The 20296-nt window shown below is 40.8% G+C and overlaps 1 protein-coding gene across 1 annotated transcript in view; it reads right to left on the bottom strand.

Annotated features, from left to right (window-relative positions):
• Positions 1–20296, bottom strand: part of fbxw4 (F-box and WD repeat domain containing 4) — a 70876-nt gene that overhangs the window by 20850 nt on the left and 29730 nt on the right. The window contains exon 6 of the mRNA XM_042434091.1: positions 1545–1610. Coding sequence (XP_042290025.1) covers positions 1545–1610 — 66 coding nt within the window. The remainder of the gene's footprint in view (positions 1–1544; positions 1611–20296) is intronic.

The following is a 20296-nucleotide window of genomic DNA, read 5'->3' as shown; positions in this document are numbered from 1 at the left end:
CTGTCCAATTACCCTAAACTTTGGGTGCTATATCTCCCACACAGTTCTTTCTATACTGATGTAACAGTACCTACTCAAAGTAAAGCAGAGACTCTGCACTTTAATGTAGTAACCATTATTTTATTTCAAATGGAATGTGCTGAAGCACAGAGCCTGAAGAACAAAAAATGTATAACTGTCCAAATACTGGACTTTATGTGTCAATATACTGTAGATACTCAACAAGTATTAAGAAGTAAGCTCCATACTCTGATGTTGTGCAGCAGTGCATCCACCTCCATGTCTGACCATTGACTGTAGCCTATGTAAATATGGTCGATGCGTCTCCACTTCCTACCGCTATGCAAAAGTGAAGCCAAAATATCTCCTTTCTGGGAGCTGCCATCTTGCTTGTGTGACGTCATTTGGAGCCAGAGTCTGTACATAGTGTTGGGTGGTGGGATGACGGCCCGCGGGGCGCGCCCCCTCTGCTGTCCCACTGTTTGATGGAGGTTTGAAAGCGGCTGTCACAGCTGTCAATCATGACGTCACACACCGTTTTTATGTCATCAAATAACTAATTAAAAACAAACTTACTGGAAAAATGAGCATTGGAACAAACATCAGCATGATGAGAACTACCTATACTGACAGAAACCATCTTTGGGAAAAATGTATTTGACATGTACTTTGATTTTTTAGTTTGGCTCATGTCCCATCCGCTAACATGGAGGGGGCGGGATTTATGACCTACAGTGCAGCCAGCCACCAGGGGGCGGCCAGATGTTTTGGCTTCACCTTTGGGGAGCTGCCATGACTCCATATTTATTAACAGTCAATGTGTCTGACCAATTTGTTTAATTTCAGAAACTGTTCATCTGTTGTAATGTCTGCATTAACAGCAGCCATCAAGTTAAGATGTGAGTAAGACATGTGAGTGGGGAAGCACCCAGAGTGTACATAATCTCTCCCCTGTGTGCACCACTGTGATTGGTACAGCTGTTCAAAAGTTTTGCAATGAATAATATGAGAGGTTCACCACACTCCTCTGATTTACATTCTCCTTCAGCCAGTGCTGTCTGACACATCCTCAATATCCTTGTGTATATGACGTGTAGTATGGAGTATAGTGCTTTACTCCAGTACACCACCACCCACTACCACCTAAATAATGAATATATAAAGTCGTAAATTTGTAGAATTTATGGCAGAGCTGTTGTATTGGATTACATTAGATTGCACAGGTGTTCCTAATAAAGTACCTGTACCTAAAGTGTAATACTGACAGCCATTTCAATTCATCAATAAGTAAAAGACATCCTGACTAGCAGTCAAATGTGAAATTCTTGTAAGTCTTGTTGAGGATAACCCTCTGAGCATCCATATGATTGGCCAATCACCGTTTTCATCCGGTGTGACAGTATCCTCAATAAATGCAGCAGCTGAATAGGTAGATAATAGTGTGAGTTGCTGTAATTAAGGTTAATAAGAATTAAAACAGGGAGTATTTGAGTGTGTTGAACGACGTGCAGGCTGTAGCATGTCAGAGCTGTTTCATGACTTACCGTTCAACATCCCAGACGCGAAGAGGGGAGAAGTTCTCACAGCATGCGGTGCCCGTCACAAAGGAGCTGCACAGATAGAGAGAGAGAGAGAGAGAGAGAGAGAGGAGAGACAGACAGTGAGAATTCAATGTCTCACAAAAAGCATTTAAACCTATGATGATGAACCCAGGATGTTAATGACGATAAATATGTTATTGGGCGGCTGTGGCTCAGGAGGTAGAGCGGGTCGTCCACTAATTGGAAGATCAGCGGTTCGATTCCCGGCTCCTCCAGTCTGCATGTCCATGTGTCCTTGGGCAAGATACTTAACCCCAAATTGAAAGTGTGTGAATGATTAGATTTCCTCTGATGGGCAGATTGGGACCTTGCGTAGTAGCCCCTGTACCCATTCAGCTTATGAATGAATGAGCGTGTGAATGGGTGAATGTGATTCGTGGTGTAAAAGTGCTTTGAGTGGTTGGAAGACCAGAAAGGCGCTATACAAATACAGTCCATTTACCATTTATCATCTGCACCTTATTGTTCTTATCTGAGGTAGACCATACTGACTGAAAAGGATGTCGTTTGGACCAATCCCAGTCCCAGACTCACACTGTGCCAGTTTAACCACATAGGACATTTTCATACAGGCAAAACAGTATAATAGCTATATACTGTATATACATAGAGAATCAGAAAGAAGTGTCGCATTTAGTTTCAACTGCCACACAGCCTCATGGACCAGAACAATGAAACCTCTCAAAATGTTAAACATCACAGACTGAGGACAGGATGACTGCAGACTGTGTGAGGGTCAATGACAGTGATTGGCTCTTGGTGTGTTCTATGCAATGCCAGCAGGAGAAGGAAAAACCACCAGATACAAGCAGCACAGACTGCAGACGTTTGCACAGAATTGTTTGTCACAATAAGTATTTTTGATTTGTCATGGACTTACTACAGTATTCCCACAGTAGATCTAACATGACACATTAATAACAATCTAAATAAAACTGAAAAAATGACACTGACAGACATTCTGAACATTCCCTAACCAATTCTTTGTATATATAACATATATAAACCATAAGACTGATACTATAAAGACTCACTAACATTGTGTTTTCACTGCATTTACTTTATTTCTAACACTGAGACAGTGTCATCATAAGAGGGACAACTCTGCCATTGTTAGACAATTGCTATCATCACGTCTTCACATGAGTGTGCAGGAATAAGAGTGCACCAGATATGTCTATGTCAGCGGTTGTGGATGGCTCTAGAGGTGAGAGCACACACAGGCACGTGAGGCTTGTCTGGCAATTTTAAACACTATGTGTTTATCATGATAAAACCAAACAAGTGTTAAAAAAGTTTATTAAATAAGGATTCTCCTTGCTGTCACATAGTAGCACACACACACACACACACACACACACACACACACACACACACACACACACACACACACATCCTTGCCTCTATCCATCACGCATTGTTTCCCAGCAGAAGAAAAGAGAAGAGAACTACAACACTCATGATCCTTTGATTGGAGTGGCAGGTTGGAATTAGCAGCCTAGGTATGCATGGTGAATGCCATGCATGTGGAGAGGTGGGGGAGCGGTGAAAGGAGAGGGGAGGAGCGCTGTGGGAGAGGGCTGACGGGGTATGTTTGGGTGTTAGAAGCTATGTAGAGGGTGGGGTGGTGACCAGGGGTGCTGAAGGTAGGGGGGCTTCTTTTGGGCTGGGCTTGAGTCTCAGGGCTTAGTGCCCTCCTACAGGGTTGACGGACAGGGGGAGGGCCAGTCTTTTACACACACACACAGATAGTAAGTGACAAATGCTGTTGGCTGGATGAAAATACTATAGATGGAGGTCAGACGCATAGAGAAATAATAATCACTTCACTCTAACAAAACATATTTAAGAAGACTAAAATACAGTTTGATGATGTAAAATAATGTGTCCTGATATCCGTTGTCTTAAAAACCGCCAAAAGACAAGGATGCAGTGATAGGCTACATTTGTTTACCTTCACAGTGTGGAAAAAACATTTGAAACTGCACTCAAACCATCAATTAACACTATCTCTACTGAAAGCCATGTCAGCTAAATCCTTGCAGGTGACTGGGCGACTCTGAGGGCAGGGCAACAGACAGGTTAAGCCAGGAAACGTAAGCATTCTAACTTCCAGCATGGACAGCACTCACAAGCTGATATTCCATTCAGAAAAAAAAGGCCCCTTCAACCCCCAAAAGGAGGGACCTTAAAACTAGAAGTAGCATGCAGATGCTAAAGGGTTATTCATCCAACCAACACAACAAAAAGGATGCGTGTACAAAGCTTGTGGGACAGAAAATACAAGCATGTTTCAGGAAAGATGGTATGAATGAAAGCATAAGAGACATATTCACATATTAATTAACATTAAATGACAACACATTTTATTATGACTTAACCTACTGATTATTCTGTAAAATTACTTATTTAATGTATAACACATCATAAATAAAGAACATGCCAATTATAAGTTTCTGGTGACCAAAGAGATGTTATAAAGTTTTTGTAAACAACTGGCTGAAAACCCAAATATATTCAATTTCAAATGATATGAAACACAGAACAGCAACACATGCTCAAACATGAGAACCTGCCAAACGTTCAGTATTGTCTAAAATGTTTTTTCCTTCTTGTTCCTTTGGTCCAGTTGGATATTTGAGCTCAATGTTCAGAATAATTGTTCTGTGCTCAAGATAAATCTGAGTTAAAGGTGTGTACATACAGGCATGATTTATGACCTCACAACTAGTTTGGATCATTTAATCATTTGGTAATTCTCAGGGGAATAAAGACTGATTGGCAACATTGCTAACAAGTCATTTGCAGCCTGCAGATAAACCAGGTGGCATACTGTAGATGTATAGTGTAAACCACAGTGGAGGGAATGAAGCTGTTAGCCCCCAGCTGTGTTAGAGCACACTGAAGATTAGGAACCCTCTCAGAATCTGACACAAGTCTGTACATTCAATTAACAAGATAGCTAGTGCTGGAGTCCTTTTATTTTGTTTAAGATCGTCTCCTGACAGTGTCTTCTGTGTGTGGAGGCTTTGCCCTGAACACGGGACAAGGGGAAGTTAAAAAAGTAATAATGATAAAATATATTATTGTACATTTAAGTCTCGGAATCACAGATGCTTTCCACTATGGGGATGTGAAATGTAGCTTCTGTAGCTAACAGTGTGTTTTCATTTGCTGGAGGACGGGCCCACCAGTCATATGTTAACAAGTGAACCCTTTATTCAGTCATAACTAGCTGAGGGTGGCATTTGAAAACTTGAGGTGACATTGGGAACAAGCAGTGACAGATACCTTTAAGAGAAAACATTTCAAACACTGAAACTGAAAAGTGTAGACTGAGGTTGATTGAAAAATTAAAGGACAGGTTCACATTTTTCAAGTCTATCTTAATACAATACGCACATGCCTGTAGGTATGTAAAAAGAGTTGTTGGTTGCTGTTATTGTTCCTCCTGTTCACACAAGCTTTAGTTGAACATTAGAATGCATTTTTGAACAGAAACAGGGCTACGGACTGCAGATTTTGTCCCCCGTCACTATGGAATCATGTTAAGAAGGGCCAGAGAAATGATTGTAATCACCATTAATCAATGAGATTGAACATTCATTCTTCATCTGTGAAATAGTTTCAACTTCAATCTCAGTCTCATCTGTAAGCCAACATGGAAGAGGAGGCCCTAAAGTTCTCAGAGACAGTTCCATAACAACTGGGCAACCTCCATCTGCTGAGGAAGATTGTCTGATACTATCTACTATCTCCCGAGCAGCTAGAGTAATGAGATCATTTTGTCAACCACTTTGTAACTTGTTTTTAATAGCCATATAAATAATGTTTTCATTATTATTAGGATTATTATAATATCCCTGGCTGGATGTGAACCTGGATGTTGTGGTTCATGATTGGTGCCATAAGCCCTGAGGCCACCAAGGTGCCCTGAAGGTTGATGAGCCTGAAAGGAAGAGCTGATGACACTACTCAGGCCTGTTGAAAATACTGCATGAAATAATTTCATCTTTTTGTTTTAATCAAAGGCAGTATTTTTTTTTGTTTTTTGTGGCATTTTATGCCATTATTAGATAGTGGAGAGTGGAGAGCTGACAGGAAACCAGTGGAGACAGCAGGCAACAAAGGTCCTTGGTCAGACCCAAACCAAGGATGGTGCAGTTATTGGTCAATGCCCTAGACCACCAGGACCTGTATGTATATACATGCAAGAGAAAGCAAATTCACCAACACATTGTGCACATTTTCTATGAAAAGTTTCACTTCTGTAGTTTTTATAGTTTGTTTTCACATTCATCTGCTGAAGTTTCTCTGTGCTCACCTTAAATCTCAGTTTAAGATGTGTACCTACAAGCATAATTTGTGACATCACAACTAGTTTGGAGCCAATTGTGGTCCTGCAACTTACACAAGTGTGATGTGGAAACTTGAAGCCTCCAGTGCACAACCACTGAGAATGGACTTTACAATAAAGTAGGAGACACCTTTTGTCCAGCTGTTCAACTTTTGAAATGAACATTATTTACATATTCAGAGAATCTGAACTTTTACATGAGGGAGAAGAAGGAGATGTAATAATACAAACTTGAACTTTTTTGTGGAAAAAGCGGACAAATTATTGTTATAAAAAAGTATTTTATATGTCTTAAAACAATTCTGGAGGGGATCTTTGATCAAATATTTCTGGAAAATAAATTCTGATGAAATTCATTGATTAAATCCAGATGAGTTGTCTATGAGGAGTGATACATAAAAAGGCCAGCACTGACCCAGACTGTGAGGGATGCTGCTGGCATCAGCACACACATGTACTGCCAAGGTTAGTGGTGAGGAGTGGGATGTGTTTATGTATGTCAGTGTGTGTGTGTGTGTGTGTGTGTGGGGGGGGGGGGGGGGGGGGGGGGGGGGGGGCAGGATAGGAAAAGGCTGTGGTGGGGGGGTGAGGACGTCTAAGTGAGGCATAGAGGCAGCTGTCAGGCCCGTTAGGCAGCGCAGCCCATTGGCAGGCCCTCGGTAATTAGTGTTGGGTAAACTCATTTATGGCCCAAATGGGTCGGGTGGGGCCGGCACCAGTATGCGCGATGGGCGACCTCTGACCTCGCTGACACAGGATACAATAGGGTTATGGTCACACTCACTATCTGGACCCTATTACTCTCCATTACTCACATTACTCACCCCTCAGTGGGCTGTGGCACTAGTGGAGGCAGGGCGAGGGACACTGGCCATACAATGAAAAGAATGACTCCCCCCTTGTCTCCCCTCGCTCCCTCACCCCTCTGAAGCGCCAAGAAGGCCTGATCTGGGGATCAGAGCTTGCACTGATATTATAGCAGCTAAGGTCAGAGCCTCTCTCGCCTAATGTGGGGCAGGTGTCCCCCCTAAACACACACATACACAGTAATATCTCTGACCAAACGGAGTCACCCTCCTCTGCTCAATCTGTAACCCCCCCCCCCCCCCTCCCACACACACACACACACTCCTCTCATCATTAGCAGCATGCTGGGCCTCCACTGCCGTTTGGGTAACCTCATCAGCTGGCTGTATTATCTAAGGGCCTGTGTGGCAGGGTCACACAAACTGACTCTGTCAGTTTGTGGGAACCCAGCCCCACACGCACACAGACACACACATACACACACACACACACACAGACACACACAGCGCACACAGCGCACACACACACACACACAAAGTGTGACAGCCCCTGCTGGGAGTTGAGTCCAACAGTACCAACATTGTTAGCTCCAAATCAACACGCTGACTGCACAGGGAGCACCACGCTTTCCCAAGACCACCACTAACACACTGCTGCTGTCCAGACTGTCACCACTACACACCAACAACACATTCTGTATGACAGGGAGTCAATATCCTCCCAGTAGATTGCAAGTTTACAAGAAGCTGCTATCACTAAAGGACTGAATTGTGAGGTGGTTTTCTGGAGTTTCAGTGCAGAGGATATGCATACTTCTGTGGCTGGACCAGAATCACAACTGTTGAATGTGATTTGCTAGTTTGAGGCTTTGAATATTTTGGGTCTGTGAAAAAGTTCAAAAGACATGCAGGTTAACTGTTGACACTAAATCGACCAAAGATGTGAATGTGAATGTGTATTGTTGTCTATCTGTATACTGTCAGTTGTTACGGCTATTAGCTATTAGCTATTAGCTATTAGCTATTAGTAAGTGGCAATTAGCTGAGCCCCCTGTACAGCAAGACTGGTAAATATGCAGTATTAATGGACATCCCAGGTGCATAACAATGGTCACAAATGATTCATTAGATACCCTCCTTTATCTGCGCAGATATTCAGCATTTTCATACCTTATTGTGGAAAGGTAAATACTGTTCATTTCTGTATTACCCTACAAAATGAAATGCACATAATTATCAGAGTAATTATCTGAACCGTAGCACACTCATTTTATTTTATTACTGATCAGCATACATATTTTTATGTCTGACTGTGTGTAAATCTGATGTTTTCATATCACAGATGACGGGCTGTGATGTGAGTCTTACAGGTAAAACCTGAGATATTATGTTATATGCGTTGAGTCTGGAGTGGCCTGCAGTGTAACTGTATGAAGGCAATCAATAATATTCTAGGTAAGGTGTACTGGAGAAAATGCATCAGTACTGGATTCAGTACTAAATACACATACAGTCATTTTTAAATGAGTTGATGAAATGAGATGAAAATGACCTCCTAAGGTGGAAATCTATCCTATGAAAACAGTAGCAGAGTATCTGAGTAATGTGTTTCTGGAAAGACACAGTGTTGTTAAGTTTGTCAAATGTATGTTTTTTATGTTTTGACCAACACTAATAAATTCCTTTCACCTCTGGATGACAGCTATAGTAGCAAAGGGGATATCTCAAAACCTGGCCACATACAACCAAAACTATGTGCATGGCTAAATATCACTAGAGTGGAGGTCAAAAGCTTGTCTTTTGTAATTTGGGTGAAGCACCCCTTTAATTCTTCCCCATATTTGATAATGGCCTGATCTCTATCATCTTCCTGCACTCATGCAACACATTTGAAAATACATCTTTTTCTCATCCTATCTACACAGAGCCAGCTTTTGACACCAGTGAGAAGGTGCTTTAAGATTGGAAAATCCACAGTGAATAAACATGAAAACACTGGTCTCGTGTTGTATTGCGAACTGGAAAAACAGAGGTTCTCAGAAACAGTTAAGTATGATTGTCAGCCTTAAGGCACATGATGAGGCACTAATGTGAAATGCAAAATTTCTTACTCCATATCCTTGTTTACAGGATACAGTTTATAACTCTTGATTGATATTTCATAACAATACAGTTGTCTGGCAACAGAAGCAGAGAAATGTCTTTGAGAACCTTGAATTGTGTGTTGGCTTTACTGAAACAAACAGAACAGAAGTGATTAGAGAGTAGGTGACAGAACATCTTGGCAGATGATGGCTGTCAGAAGTTTGTTGTTGCCAACTGAGAGAGGATATTGAACAATTTAGAAAAGAATGTACAAATACTGATGTGGATGGAACTAGGTCTGCCACTAATCATAATTTTCATTATCAGTTAATTTTAATTTGTTTTGATTAATTGGTTCATTGTTTAGTCTATAAAATGCTAGAAAAGAGTAAAAAAAAAACAAAAAACAAAAACCATAACAATTTCAGAGTGCAATGTGGGAAATTACTTGTTTTGTCTGACCAACAGTCCAAAACCAAACTTAAAGATATGAAGTTTACAATGATATAAAACAGAGAAAATTTTTTGGACTACTAGATTAGTCAGTTATTTGTTTCAGCGCTAGAACCAAGCAAAGCAATAATCCTTTTCAGATTTCTGCTATGGCTTTAGCAATCTCAGTTCATTACATGCTAAACACTGTATTTAAATGTAGTGTCTCTGCTCAGCACAACATTTAAATGAGTGGAACAATTAGACAAATATGCTAAATGTCCACTCACTGAGATGGGACTCTGTGTGACAAATAACTGAAATTCTTGCCTTTCATAATTGTCCATATACATCAATGCCCATTTTGACTTTTGTTCGAATTAGGGAATTCCAAACAAGTGACTATGAAGAGGACATAATACAAACACAAAAAGTAAGTCAGTATTTATCTCAGACTCTGCCCCTAAGACCAATTACACATGAATGCAAGAGAACAGCCCATCCCCACTCTGGGAATGTTAAGGCATTTGGCTCTGGACTCCAGGAGCAGTTTAGCTTTGCCCAGTCACACCCCCGCCCCCCCCCCACCTCGAGCCCATCATCCCCCGTCAGAAAGAGGGTTGTTAATTTGTTGCGCTTGACCCCGAGCTTTGTGTCTGACGTGTATCTAGTTTGTAAAAAGTGCTTTTATCTGCTTTCTAAATATGTCTGAGCTCAAAGGGTTATGATGCTTTTATATTGGTCAGAGAGGGAGACAATGGCCACAGGGTGCAAGTGCTGACCCCCACTGACACACACACACACACACACACACACACACACACTCTCTCTCTCTCTGTCTCTCTCTCTCTTTCTTTCCCTGTCCTCTCTCTACCCCTTCCTTACAAACTGGTATGTATGGGCAAACATATGCATGCACACAAACATGCACTTTTTCTCTCTCACAAATTCACACTGTTATGCATGGACACACACACTCACACACACACACACACACATGCCCAGACCCTGTTGTCCCATCCCCACCCCCCTGTGGCCCTTTTGGCTTCTGTTTGTGTCTCCTGTGTGTAGGGTCACCAGGACATTCCTCAGCTGGCCCCTTGGCTCTGTTCAGCCGGCTGGAACAGACCGGGACCCAACACAACCGTCCACACCGGACACACACACCAGGCGCAACACCACACTAATGTTAGCTAGCTGATTCTGGAATCATGTTTGGCCTCAGTGATAGCTTTACAGCAACAATAATAACTAGCCAAAATATAATAGAAAGCCTCTCTAACTTGTTCCAGGTATTACAGCCAATGTAACGTTGAATAGTGCCCACTGTGGTGACAAGTTACGATTGCAGGATAATAGTAAACGTTAAAACATAGTATAACAGTAGAACAAGTAAAAAAAGGTCACAAAGTTAGTGACCTGACTCAGTAATGTCAGTTATACAGCAATATACAGTATATGTGCACTTCGCTTACATTATATAAAAACGCCCACCATATGGGTTCTGATACAATTTCAGATCGAGTTCTTATTTGGCAAAATATGGATTCACTAAGCTCAGCTTGAGGCCTTTATCTCTCCATGTTTTGTTTTTTTAAAAAAAGAAAAGGCTAAAATAGCCAAGAGCAATATTCAAGTGAAAGTAGCAGGCTACAACATTGCTAGTGGCAGATTATATAGCTGTAGCTCATTAATGTCAATTCTGTGAGAGTGAGAATCGAAAGAAACCCCTGCAAGCGGATGTCTGATGACCCTAGTACTGAACTGAACAAGAATGTGTTTTATTGCTTACGCATCCAACTTTTCATTTGTAAGGTGTTATTTCTCCTCATGAAAGTTCTATTGTGTCATTTTAATGCAAAACACTGCTAATGTATAATAATGTATAAGCATAACACTGTGAAACCACCTGTTGAATCACTTGTTGATTTTATAAGGGGTTTAACAGTGCTTGCATTAAGGCTTGTCTGCTTGTCCAGGACAAGTGGATTTTTTTGTAGGGCAAGTGGAAGAGAAGTTTATTTGCCCCACTGGACAAGTTACAATTCATTAAAAAAAAACAAAAAAACATGTGTCATGTCTTCACATTATGTGTAGTGTTTCTCCTACCATTGCCTGAGCCCCCAACCCTCTTGAAAGAAACAAATAAAAACAAATGTAACCTATACTAGCAGGATAGTGGGAGCACAATGGGCTCGCATGTGTTCATATGTGTGTTGCATAGACTGTATATGGTGTGTTGTTAGCTCAGACTGGCTTCCTACCGCAGTTTCTGTTGTACCTTCTAGGAACACTTGTTTGTTTTCCGTTCCGAACATTGTATCCTTGTACGAGACACAGGGATGGCCGTTACTGTTAACATGGCCAACAAACCATCACCAACTCCTGGTACGCGGGTGTTTAAAACAAACGAACCCTCTGTGCTGAAGCTAGCAGGCAGACTGGAGCTGCTTTCATGAGACAGATGAAGAGTTTTATGACATTAACTGACATGTGCAGCATCAAATAATAATGTCAGACAAAAGACAACCAAGTAAGTAGCTAGAAAAGCTCTTCAGTGAAGCTTAAGTTTTTAAAATTGACATTAGTGTTGTTTTAACCATCCAGTTTATCTGATGTTGCTGCTTCACATTACAGTAATGTTAATGTAGCTTGACAGTTTGGATAACTTGACTGCTGATGCTTTCCCACTGTGTGCTGTTTGTCCACAATTACTGTAATTAACACCATACAAATTAAAGTTCTGCTTCATGCTCACTCAGGCTTTTTACATTTCCAGAGAGTGAGTGAAGGAATTAGGAGAGAGGAGACAGAAGTGAGGAAGAGTTGCAGGATGTAATGGTGTTGAAAGAAAAAAAAAAGGAGAAAGTAAAGAACTGATTCAAAAGGAAGAAGGTGCAACTGATTCAAGATTTAAAGAAAAAGTTTAAGGAGAAAAGGGGAACACATGTGAAACAGCCCAGGTGTCAGGTGATGGAAAGACATGAACAAATTCAAAGCAGGAGGCAGAAAAACTGTTAAGGTCTGAATCCCACCTGTATGTAGATGAATTACTGTTCTGTAAATATTTTTAAAGGCACAATCTGTTATCCCAACGTAAACTAAAGGACATCCAGATTAAAACTTGCTATTAAAGGACTTGAAGATCTTTCATACAGGCACTAACACCACACAATAACTCTATTAACATGATGTTTTCTTCAGCTGTTAGAAGGTTGTTGACCTCAGTAACAGTTGTAAATACAGCACTAAAACTGACAGATAGTTTCAGTTATTATGAAACACAAAATGCTGATTCATCATTCATCTGACTGATTCATCTATAAGTCAAACTGTTGTCTTGATTTGGCTTTCAGGTTGAGCAAATTAATTCCCCATAAGTCAGTTTTGTTATTTTGTTATATCACAAACATAGATCTATATCTAGAACCATATAGGCAGTATGACAATCTTTGAGATTTGTTTTTAAGATAAGAGACCACTCGGTCCATCTATCATCCATAAGGCCTACGTTTATTTGTGTTGTAAATAAATGTTGTTAATATTTATTTACCTAATTTATGTGCACTCATTTCATTTTAGCTCAGTGTAGAGAAATACATCGATTTGGACAACTGCCTTACTGCGTGCATCTATGACGACACTGCGACATTGTGAATCTGTGACACGCCCACCCTGCGATAAAACTAGGGCCTAGCACCCCCCCCTGAAAAAAATCCTAGGGAAACACTGTCAATTATCATTATTAAATGTCAGAAACATGAGGCTTCAGCAGTCTGAGTTAGTCATATCAAGTGGATACCCACATTTACAGTCTTTTTAGCATCAAATGCCCTCTTTGTGTTTCCTCGGACAGTGTTTCCCTGTTGAGCTGCGGTGGAAGTATAGTAACACTCTCTAAAAAGACTGTATTGTTGAAAGATATCTACTTGATTTGACTCATTTGGATGCTGAAGCTTTATATTAGCCTCACATAAACTTTTAAATACATTTTTGCATAAAAGGAGGACTTAGGATTTTGTCCCCCATCACTTAAATGGTAAGGGCATTATGAAGGGATCTTCTAATGGTCAGTATGAAGAGGAGGAATGATTACACTAATGTAATGTTCATTTGGGCTTCTGACTGTTGTTTTAAGACCGACTTTCAGACTTTTTAAGACAGAAATTGCAAACCCATCCTTTCACTCAATTGTTTGACTGGCCATGAATTCCAGAAGAGTAGCTGCATCAAAAATTAGCTCCTGAATACATCTCAAGGAGGGTGCTGAGAAGAGAGAAAGGAACTTCATTAGGCAAATTTGGACTCGGCGTGGACCTATCCAGTCGCCTCTCTGTCAGCTTCGCTAAATTTGTACACTTCTGTAAACTTTTTGTGAATAATATTGGATGTTATTGGTCAGTGATGACTGCGGGTCAACTCATCGGGATGGGGAAGTGGTCAGCTTACCCCCCTGCCGACTCTGCTACCAGGCCGGTCCAGGTTTTCAAATGTAAACATCAGATTAAACATTGAGGAAAAGGTGGAGAGAATAACACCAGCTGCGATCCCAACCACATGGATAAGCAAGACCATCTGTACATCCCGCTGAGGTCAAGAGGAGGTTCTGGGTGCAGAGCAATCAACATTGATGGAAAACAACTGGGACACCAAATGATTAAGCTTGGGACAAATACTGGATCATGGCCAGTTGACGCTCCTATATTAGGTAGATATTTTGCAATCTACCTCTGTCCTGCGGCATGGATGAGCCCAGGTACTAGAGTGAATCACCAATCCAGTGGACCAGTCATCTGCCACCCCGTTTTGGAGAATAGCAGATCTCCTCTTCATGCTGCTCCTGCTCTCCGGAGATGTTCAGCTAAATCCTGGACCAATGACCCCTGGAGCGCCGCAGAACTTCGGTGCTGATCTGTGCCCGAGTGTGTCTGGGATGTTCTAGTGATGAGTGAGCATCAACTTTCTAAGCCGGGCTTCTCCCTTAACAGACTAAAGTTTGTTAACACCCGGCATGATGTCTCAAGGAATAACTTTTCACTACCAGGCTGTGGAGACCTTGATAGGTCCAGTGTCTCTCTCACAAAACCTGCTGCTGACACCACTGTGTGTCGAAACCCTGCAGTGAGGAGGCAGAGGTTAATCAAAACTTTCCAAACTGTCATGCAAAAGTCCTATAAGACCCAAAGCTGAAAGCGAGGGGGCTATTGAGTGGACATTTTAACATCAGAAGCATTACTACAAAGAGCAATCAGCCAACTCATCTTGTGTCTGACTCAAATCTGGACTTTCTCTGTCTGACTGAAACATGGTTGAAACAACAACAACAACTCCTGTGAGTGTGTTCATGGTGCCCGGATACCAATGTTTTAGAAGAGATAGACCTGATGGAAGAGGAGATAGAGGTGCTTTTTTATGTGAGAGACAACATCAAATGTGAACGTGTGGTTTACAATGTGGGTAACACGTTAGAATATGTTGGGATAAAAATAATGTTATCACAACAAATGTCTTTTAACATCATAGGTATCCATAGACCTTCTGCAGATGACACTTTCTATGATTAACTCACAGAAGTCTTGAAAGAGTGCAATCTCAACAAAGAATTATTAATTATGGGTGATTTTAATGTGAACTGGGAGGATAATTCTAAGAGGAAAAAACTAAAAATGATCACAGAGAAATTCCAACTAGAACAACTAGTGAAAGGCCCAACTAGGATTGCAAAATGCTCCTGTACACAAATTGATCTGATATGTACTAACAAAGCAGAGAGAATAACTAAAAGTTATAATTTCATCACTGGCTTATCAGATCATAACGTAACCCTATGTGTGAGAAAAGTGACTAAAAATAGATTTAGGACCACAACAACTAAGCCAATGATCCTTCAATGCATACCCGGAGCTAAGCAAGAAGAATCTGTCAGTGAAATTAACAGCTTGAACTGGGATGATGTACTATCCTCTGATGATCTGGACTATGGCTGTGATACTTTTACTCACAGAATCAACTCTGTGAGGGAAAGATTTAATGTGAGGATACAGATAAAATCTAAAAATAAAAACAATTCACCGTGGTTTAATGAAAATTTGTGGAAACTAATGAAATCTAGAGATGCTGCACTAAGGAAGGCAATTAAAACTAGAAGAGACACTGACATGCTGATTTATAAAGGTTTAAGGAACAAAGTTATCCAGGAGCTAAGAGAAGCTAAATCTTGTTTTTATCTCAATATTTTGAATGAGGCAAAAGGCAACAGTAAATTGATCTGGAAAAACATTGATAATCTCACAAGGAGGGACCCAAAATTTTTTAGGAGATTTTAAACTCCTCCTGCTTTCCAATTTGACACCATGTTTGTTAACTCCCCTCATTGCTCATTCAATTCACTTGTCTTTTAAATCTAAACCGCCTTGAAGCCAGTAACTACAGACCAATAAGTATACTGCCAGTACTCTCAAAAGTTGCTGAGAAAGTTGTCATTAAACAACTGACAACATTTCTTAATACAAGCAATTTTGGTCTACACTGTATGCAATTTGGCTTTAGAGCAAATCATTCCACCAAAACTGCTACCTTGCACTTAATAGAGCAAATGAAATCAAGACTTGATAAAGGAGGAGTAGTTGGTGCTGTTTTTTTAGATCCGCGTAAAGCATTCGATACAGTCAATCATGATGTTTTAATATCGAAACTCTCTAAATTTAACTTCTAATCTTGAGCACTGGCATGGATGTCTTTGTATTTATCTAATAGGATACAATATGTTAAAGTTTGTGACGCACTGTCCAGTAACATGTAACACAGTAACAAGTGCACAATGGGTATTCCACAAGGGTCAATTTTAGGTCCCCTATTATTTAGCCTATATATTAATCATCTCCCTCAACACTGTCATGATGTAGAACTGCATGATGTAGAATGTATGCAGATGACACTGTTGTGTTCGCACATGCAAAAACAGCTGAGTTAGCTGCTGCTAAGCTAACAATTGCATTGGAAAGGATCATACATTGGCCTGAACAATCACGTCTGAGTCTAAATGTAAACAAGACAAAGGGTACATTTTTCTCTCAAACCATGGTACAACCTCCTAACGCTGATATTCTCATCAAAGGTGAAAGGACTGACATAGTCACTGATTTTAAATATCTTGGTTTGACACTGGACACTGAACTTTAAGAAACATGTTTAAAAAAACAGTTAAAACCATAATGCACAACTTAGCAAATTTTAGACATATTAGAAACTGTCTCTCTTTGGACACAGCCAAGATATTTATGCATGCTGTGATTCTTTCCCATATGTCTTATCACATCACATGTTGGGGGCAGGCTGGAGAAACAGTCATAAGACCTCTTGGTCCTTACACAAACAAACTCTAAAAACTCTGGACAAAAAGCCAATGCATTTCCATCAGTCTAAGGTACTGGAGAAATAGAATTTATTGAGCTTTGAGAATTTTAGATTATTCTCAAATTTGTGCCTAGTTTATAAAATTTAAAATGGCCCGTCCTCCACTATTTGACTTGTGTATACTTGCTCAGTAACTTCTATTAGATTCTCCAGAATAACCTCTATACAAGATTGTACCATACCATTTCATCGCACTGCATTTGGGCAATCAGCTTTCTCTGTGAAAGCCAAAACTCAGTGGAATGCCCTACCTGATGATATGAAGAGCTGCAGTTCCATCAGTATGTTCAAAACCAAATTAAAAAATCTGCTAAAAACTATGCAGCTCTGTAACCACTGACTCTAAATTTCATCTCATGGTCTTCTCATGAACGCAAAAAATCTTGCTTTTAACTTGACAAGCTTACATTATTAATTTCTAGTTGACATTGTGGGTGTATGTGATGTGTTATTGTGTGTAGCTTTGTATTTTGTATTATGTGTCCTCTGTGTTTTTTGCTTTGTACTGTTTGTTATTGTGCTGTTATATGTTTTAATTGTGACTTGCCTATGGGACTGCAGATGAAAATTAGCAATAAGCTAACTCTGGTACAGTACATCAAATGATAACACTTGTGTTTAACACTGTACATGGTCCCAAGAAATACATAAGTAAATGGTGAAGCCTGACAGACCAACTTTCATCAGTCCCCACGATGACAAGTACATAGACAGACTCTCCCTGCCAGTGTCCCAAACCCCTGTCTTGTCTCTGTCCCACCCTCTCTGCTCTGCACCCAGCCCAACAACACACTGGCACCTCCTGATACATCCACAAAGCCAACTCTGCTCATCCCAGTTTCCCTCCACTCAGCCTGAAGAGCAAGCCCCACAAGTGGTACTGCTGACTGACTCTAATGGGAAATTCCTTGACACAAACAAGCTTTTTCCTGGTAAGAAATTGCTGTCTAAATGCTGCAGCACCACAGAAAAAAGAAAACCCTCAGGAGCCCTCAATGCCTGGTTATCCACACAGGACCTCTATGATGGACTCCATCTACAAAGAGAGAGGATGACGATATTTGCAGAGACCCTCAAAGACACAGCCCTGAGATGCAGTGCTTCCACCCCCTCCTCTACTAAGAGGCCATCCTAGACTTCTTCCTCCCTATCACCACCCCGGGATCATCCCGTTTGCTGTGAGTCTTTACCTCCCACTCCCCATGAGTCCACCACCTGACCACTGTGAAGCACAACCAGAGGAGGCTACCTTCCCCCTCCTCAGCCCCTGCCCAACACCCCCAATTACAGCATCAGCAGCAGAGCTATGCAGCAGCACCTGCCCTTTGTCCCCCTCTTCACCCACAGCAGCAGAGCTATGCAGCGGTAGCTACCCATGGTTCCCCAACCCACCCACAGCAGTGGAGCCATGCTGCGGTAGCTGCCCCTGGTCCCCCTCCCCACCCACAGCAGCAGAGCTATGCAGCAGTAGCTGCCCCTTGTCCCTCTCCCCACCCACAGCAGTGGAGCTATGCTGCAATAGCTGCCCCGGTCCTCTGAGCTGGGAGACATCAGGGAGATGCTGCACACCCTTTTCACATAGACAGAATACCTTCCCACTTGAGTAACAGAGCAACATGGAAATGTATTGCTAGTTGGTAGTATTAAAAAATAGCAATAGAAGTCAGTACAGCAGCAGTATTAGTGAAAATAGTACATGCCTCCATGGAAATTATGTCATATTATTATTTAGTATTGTAAATGTAGGTAGTTGTAGGTGTTTTCATGTTTGAGTCACTATATGGGTTCATTTTGATTGTTTTTAATGTGTTCTTTTCATAAAAGCTGCTGGAATATTAAGGGTCTCCACTCCTCAAACTTTGAGCTGAAGAGTGGAAACCCTGAATTCATGAAATCTATCAAAAACATTGATGTAACTGTGTAGACAGAAACATGGTGTCTAAATGATCAGCTCACTCACTGTCCTACAGGATATAATGAAGTCATGGTGCCATCTATAAAATTTAAAAAAACATATGCAAGAGCAGAACATCAGGTGGGGATCTTGGTGTTGTATAAAGGAGATCTTTGCCATCAGATCTCACCAGTAAAACAGGGTAAATCACCCCCAGTAGATTCTCCTTATTCTGAAGAAGACAATTTGAAACTCTCCCTTCACCTATTTCCAAGCCCAGGGAAACATGCTTCTAAATGGAGATCTGACTGTACGAACAGGAAATAAACCTGATGTCATTGTCCCACAGGGCAATAACCATGTGTTTGGTTAGTCTCCCCTGTTTACCACACCAACCATTACCCATTAGAACAACCTTTACTCTGAAATAAATCAAAGTGGCAGGGAGGTAGTGCATCTCTGTTAGGCCCTAGGCCCATCCATAGTTAACGGTAGTTTCAGGAGGAACTCTTTAGGGAGATTCACATACTACTCAGTTCTTGGGTTTAGTGTAGTAGACTATGCAGTCACGGACATGGACCCCTCCACTATCAGTGCATTCACTGTCAAACAGCAATGCCCCCTTTCAGACCACAACCAAATAAATGAGTTCTTTAAACTCTCAGGTCAAATGAGAAACTCAAAAAGGAAACCCAGTAAGCTGTATAAATTGAATCCTACTTACAGACGGGCCCCAGACAGTGGAGACAAATTCATCATGGCCTTAAACTCACCTGATCTGATGAATAACAATCACATATCAATATATGACCAAAATCAATATATCCCTACCAGAGATAGTGTAAACAAGGTCATTGATGATATCAATGATATTTCATAAGGCAGCTATTAAAGCTGACCTTATAAAACAAATTTGGAAGCCTGTTAAAAGGCAAAACGCTGACAAATGGTTTGATCAACGCAAGACCATCAGAAAAGACCTAAGATAACAACCCAGCCTTATGCATTAGGCACAATGAAATTTTAAGCAAATATAAATGTTCAATTGGGAACAAAAAACAAAGTTATATCCACATGAAATGTGCAGATATTGAGAACACCAAAATCAATTCTGGGATATGTGGAACAACTTCAACACAAAGCAACCACAAGCACTACCCATCCAAAATGATGACATTTTGAAAATCTGTACAAAGACATACCAATACATCTAATTAATTCAGATCAATGTATTATAAAAGAAAAACTCATAACATTAGAAGAAACAATTAAAGACAACCAAAAAAACCTTAAAACCTTGATTTTCCAATAACTTGGGAAGAACTGACCACACAGATAAAATCTCTCCAGCCAAGAAAAGCTTGTGGTCCAGATGGCAATAAAAATGAAATGCTCAAATGCAGCACCCCAGAGATGCAAGGTGCAGTGCTGAAGTTGTTTAATATCGTATTACAGTCAGGATGTTTTCCTAACATCTAGTGCAAAGGGCTCATTTCCCCCATTCATAAGAATGGGGACATATCAGACCCTAGTTACTATTTAAGTCCAACTTTATTTAATGTGTATATAAATGAAATTGCAGCATTGATGTGCTGTTCCTGGCCTCTCCCTCCTAGATAGAGAGTTGAATTCTCTATTTTATACTGATGACCTTGTTCTACTGTCTACTACTGTACAAGGGCTATAGCAACAGCTGGATATAGTA

Source organism: Thunnus maccoyii, chromosome 14 (assembly GCF_910596095.1).
Source record: "Thunnus maccoyii chromosome 14, fThuMac1.1, whole genome shotgun sequence".
Taxonomy (NCBI): Eukaryota; Metazoa; Chordata; class Actinopteri; order Scombriformes; family Scombridae; genus Thunnus; species Thunnus maccoyii.
The sequence above is the reverse complement of the archived record's forward strand: the minus strand, read 5'-3'. Positions and strand labels throughout refer to the sequence as shown.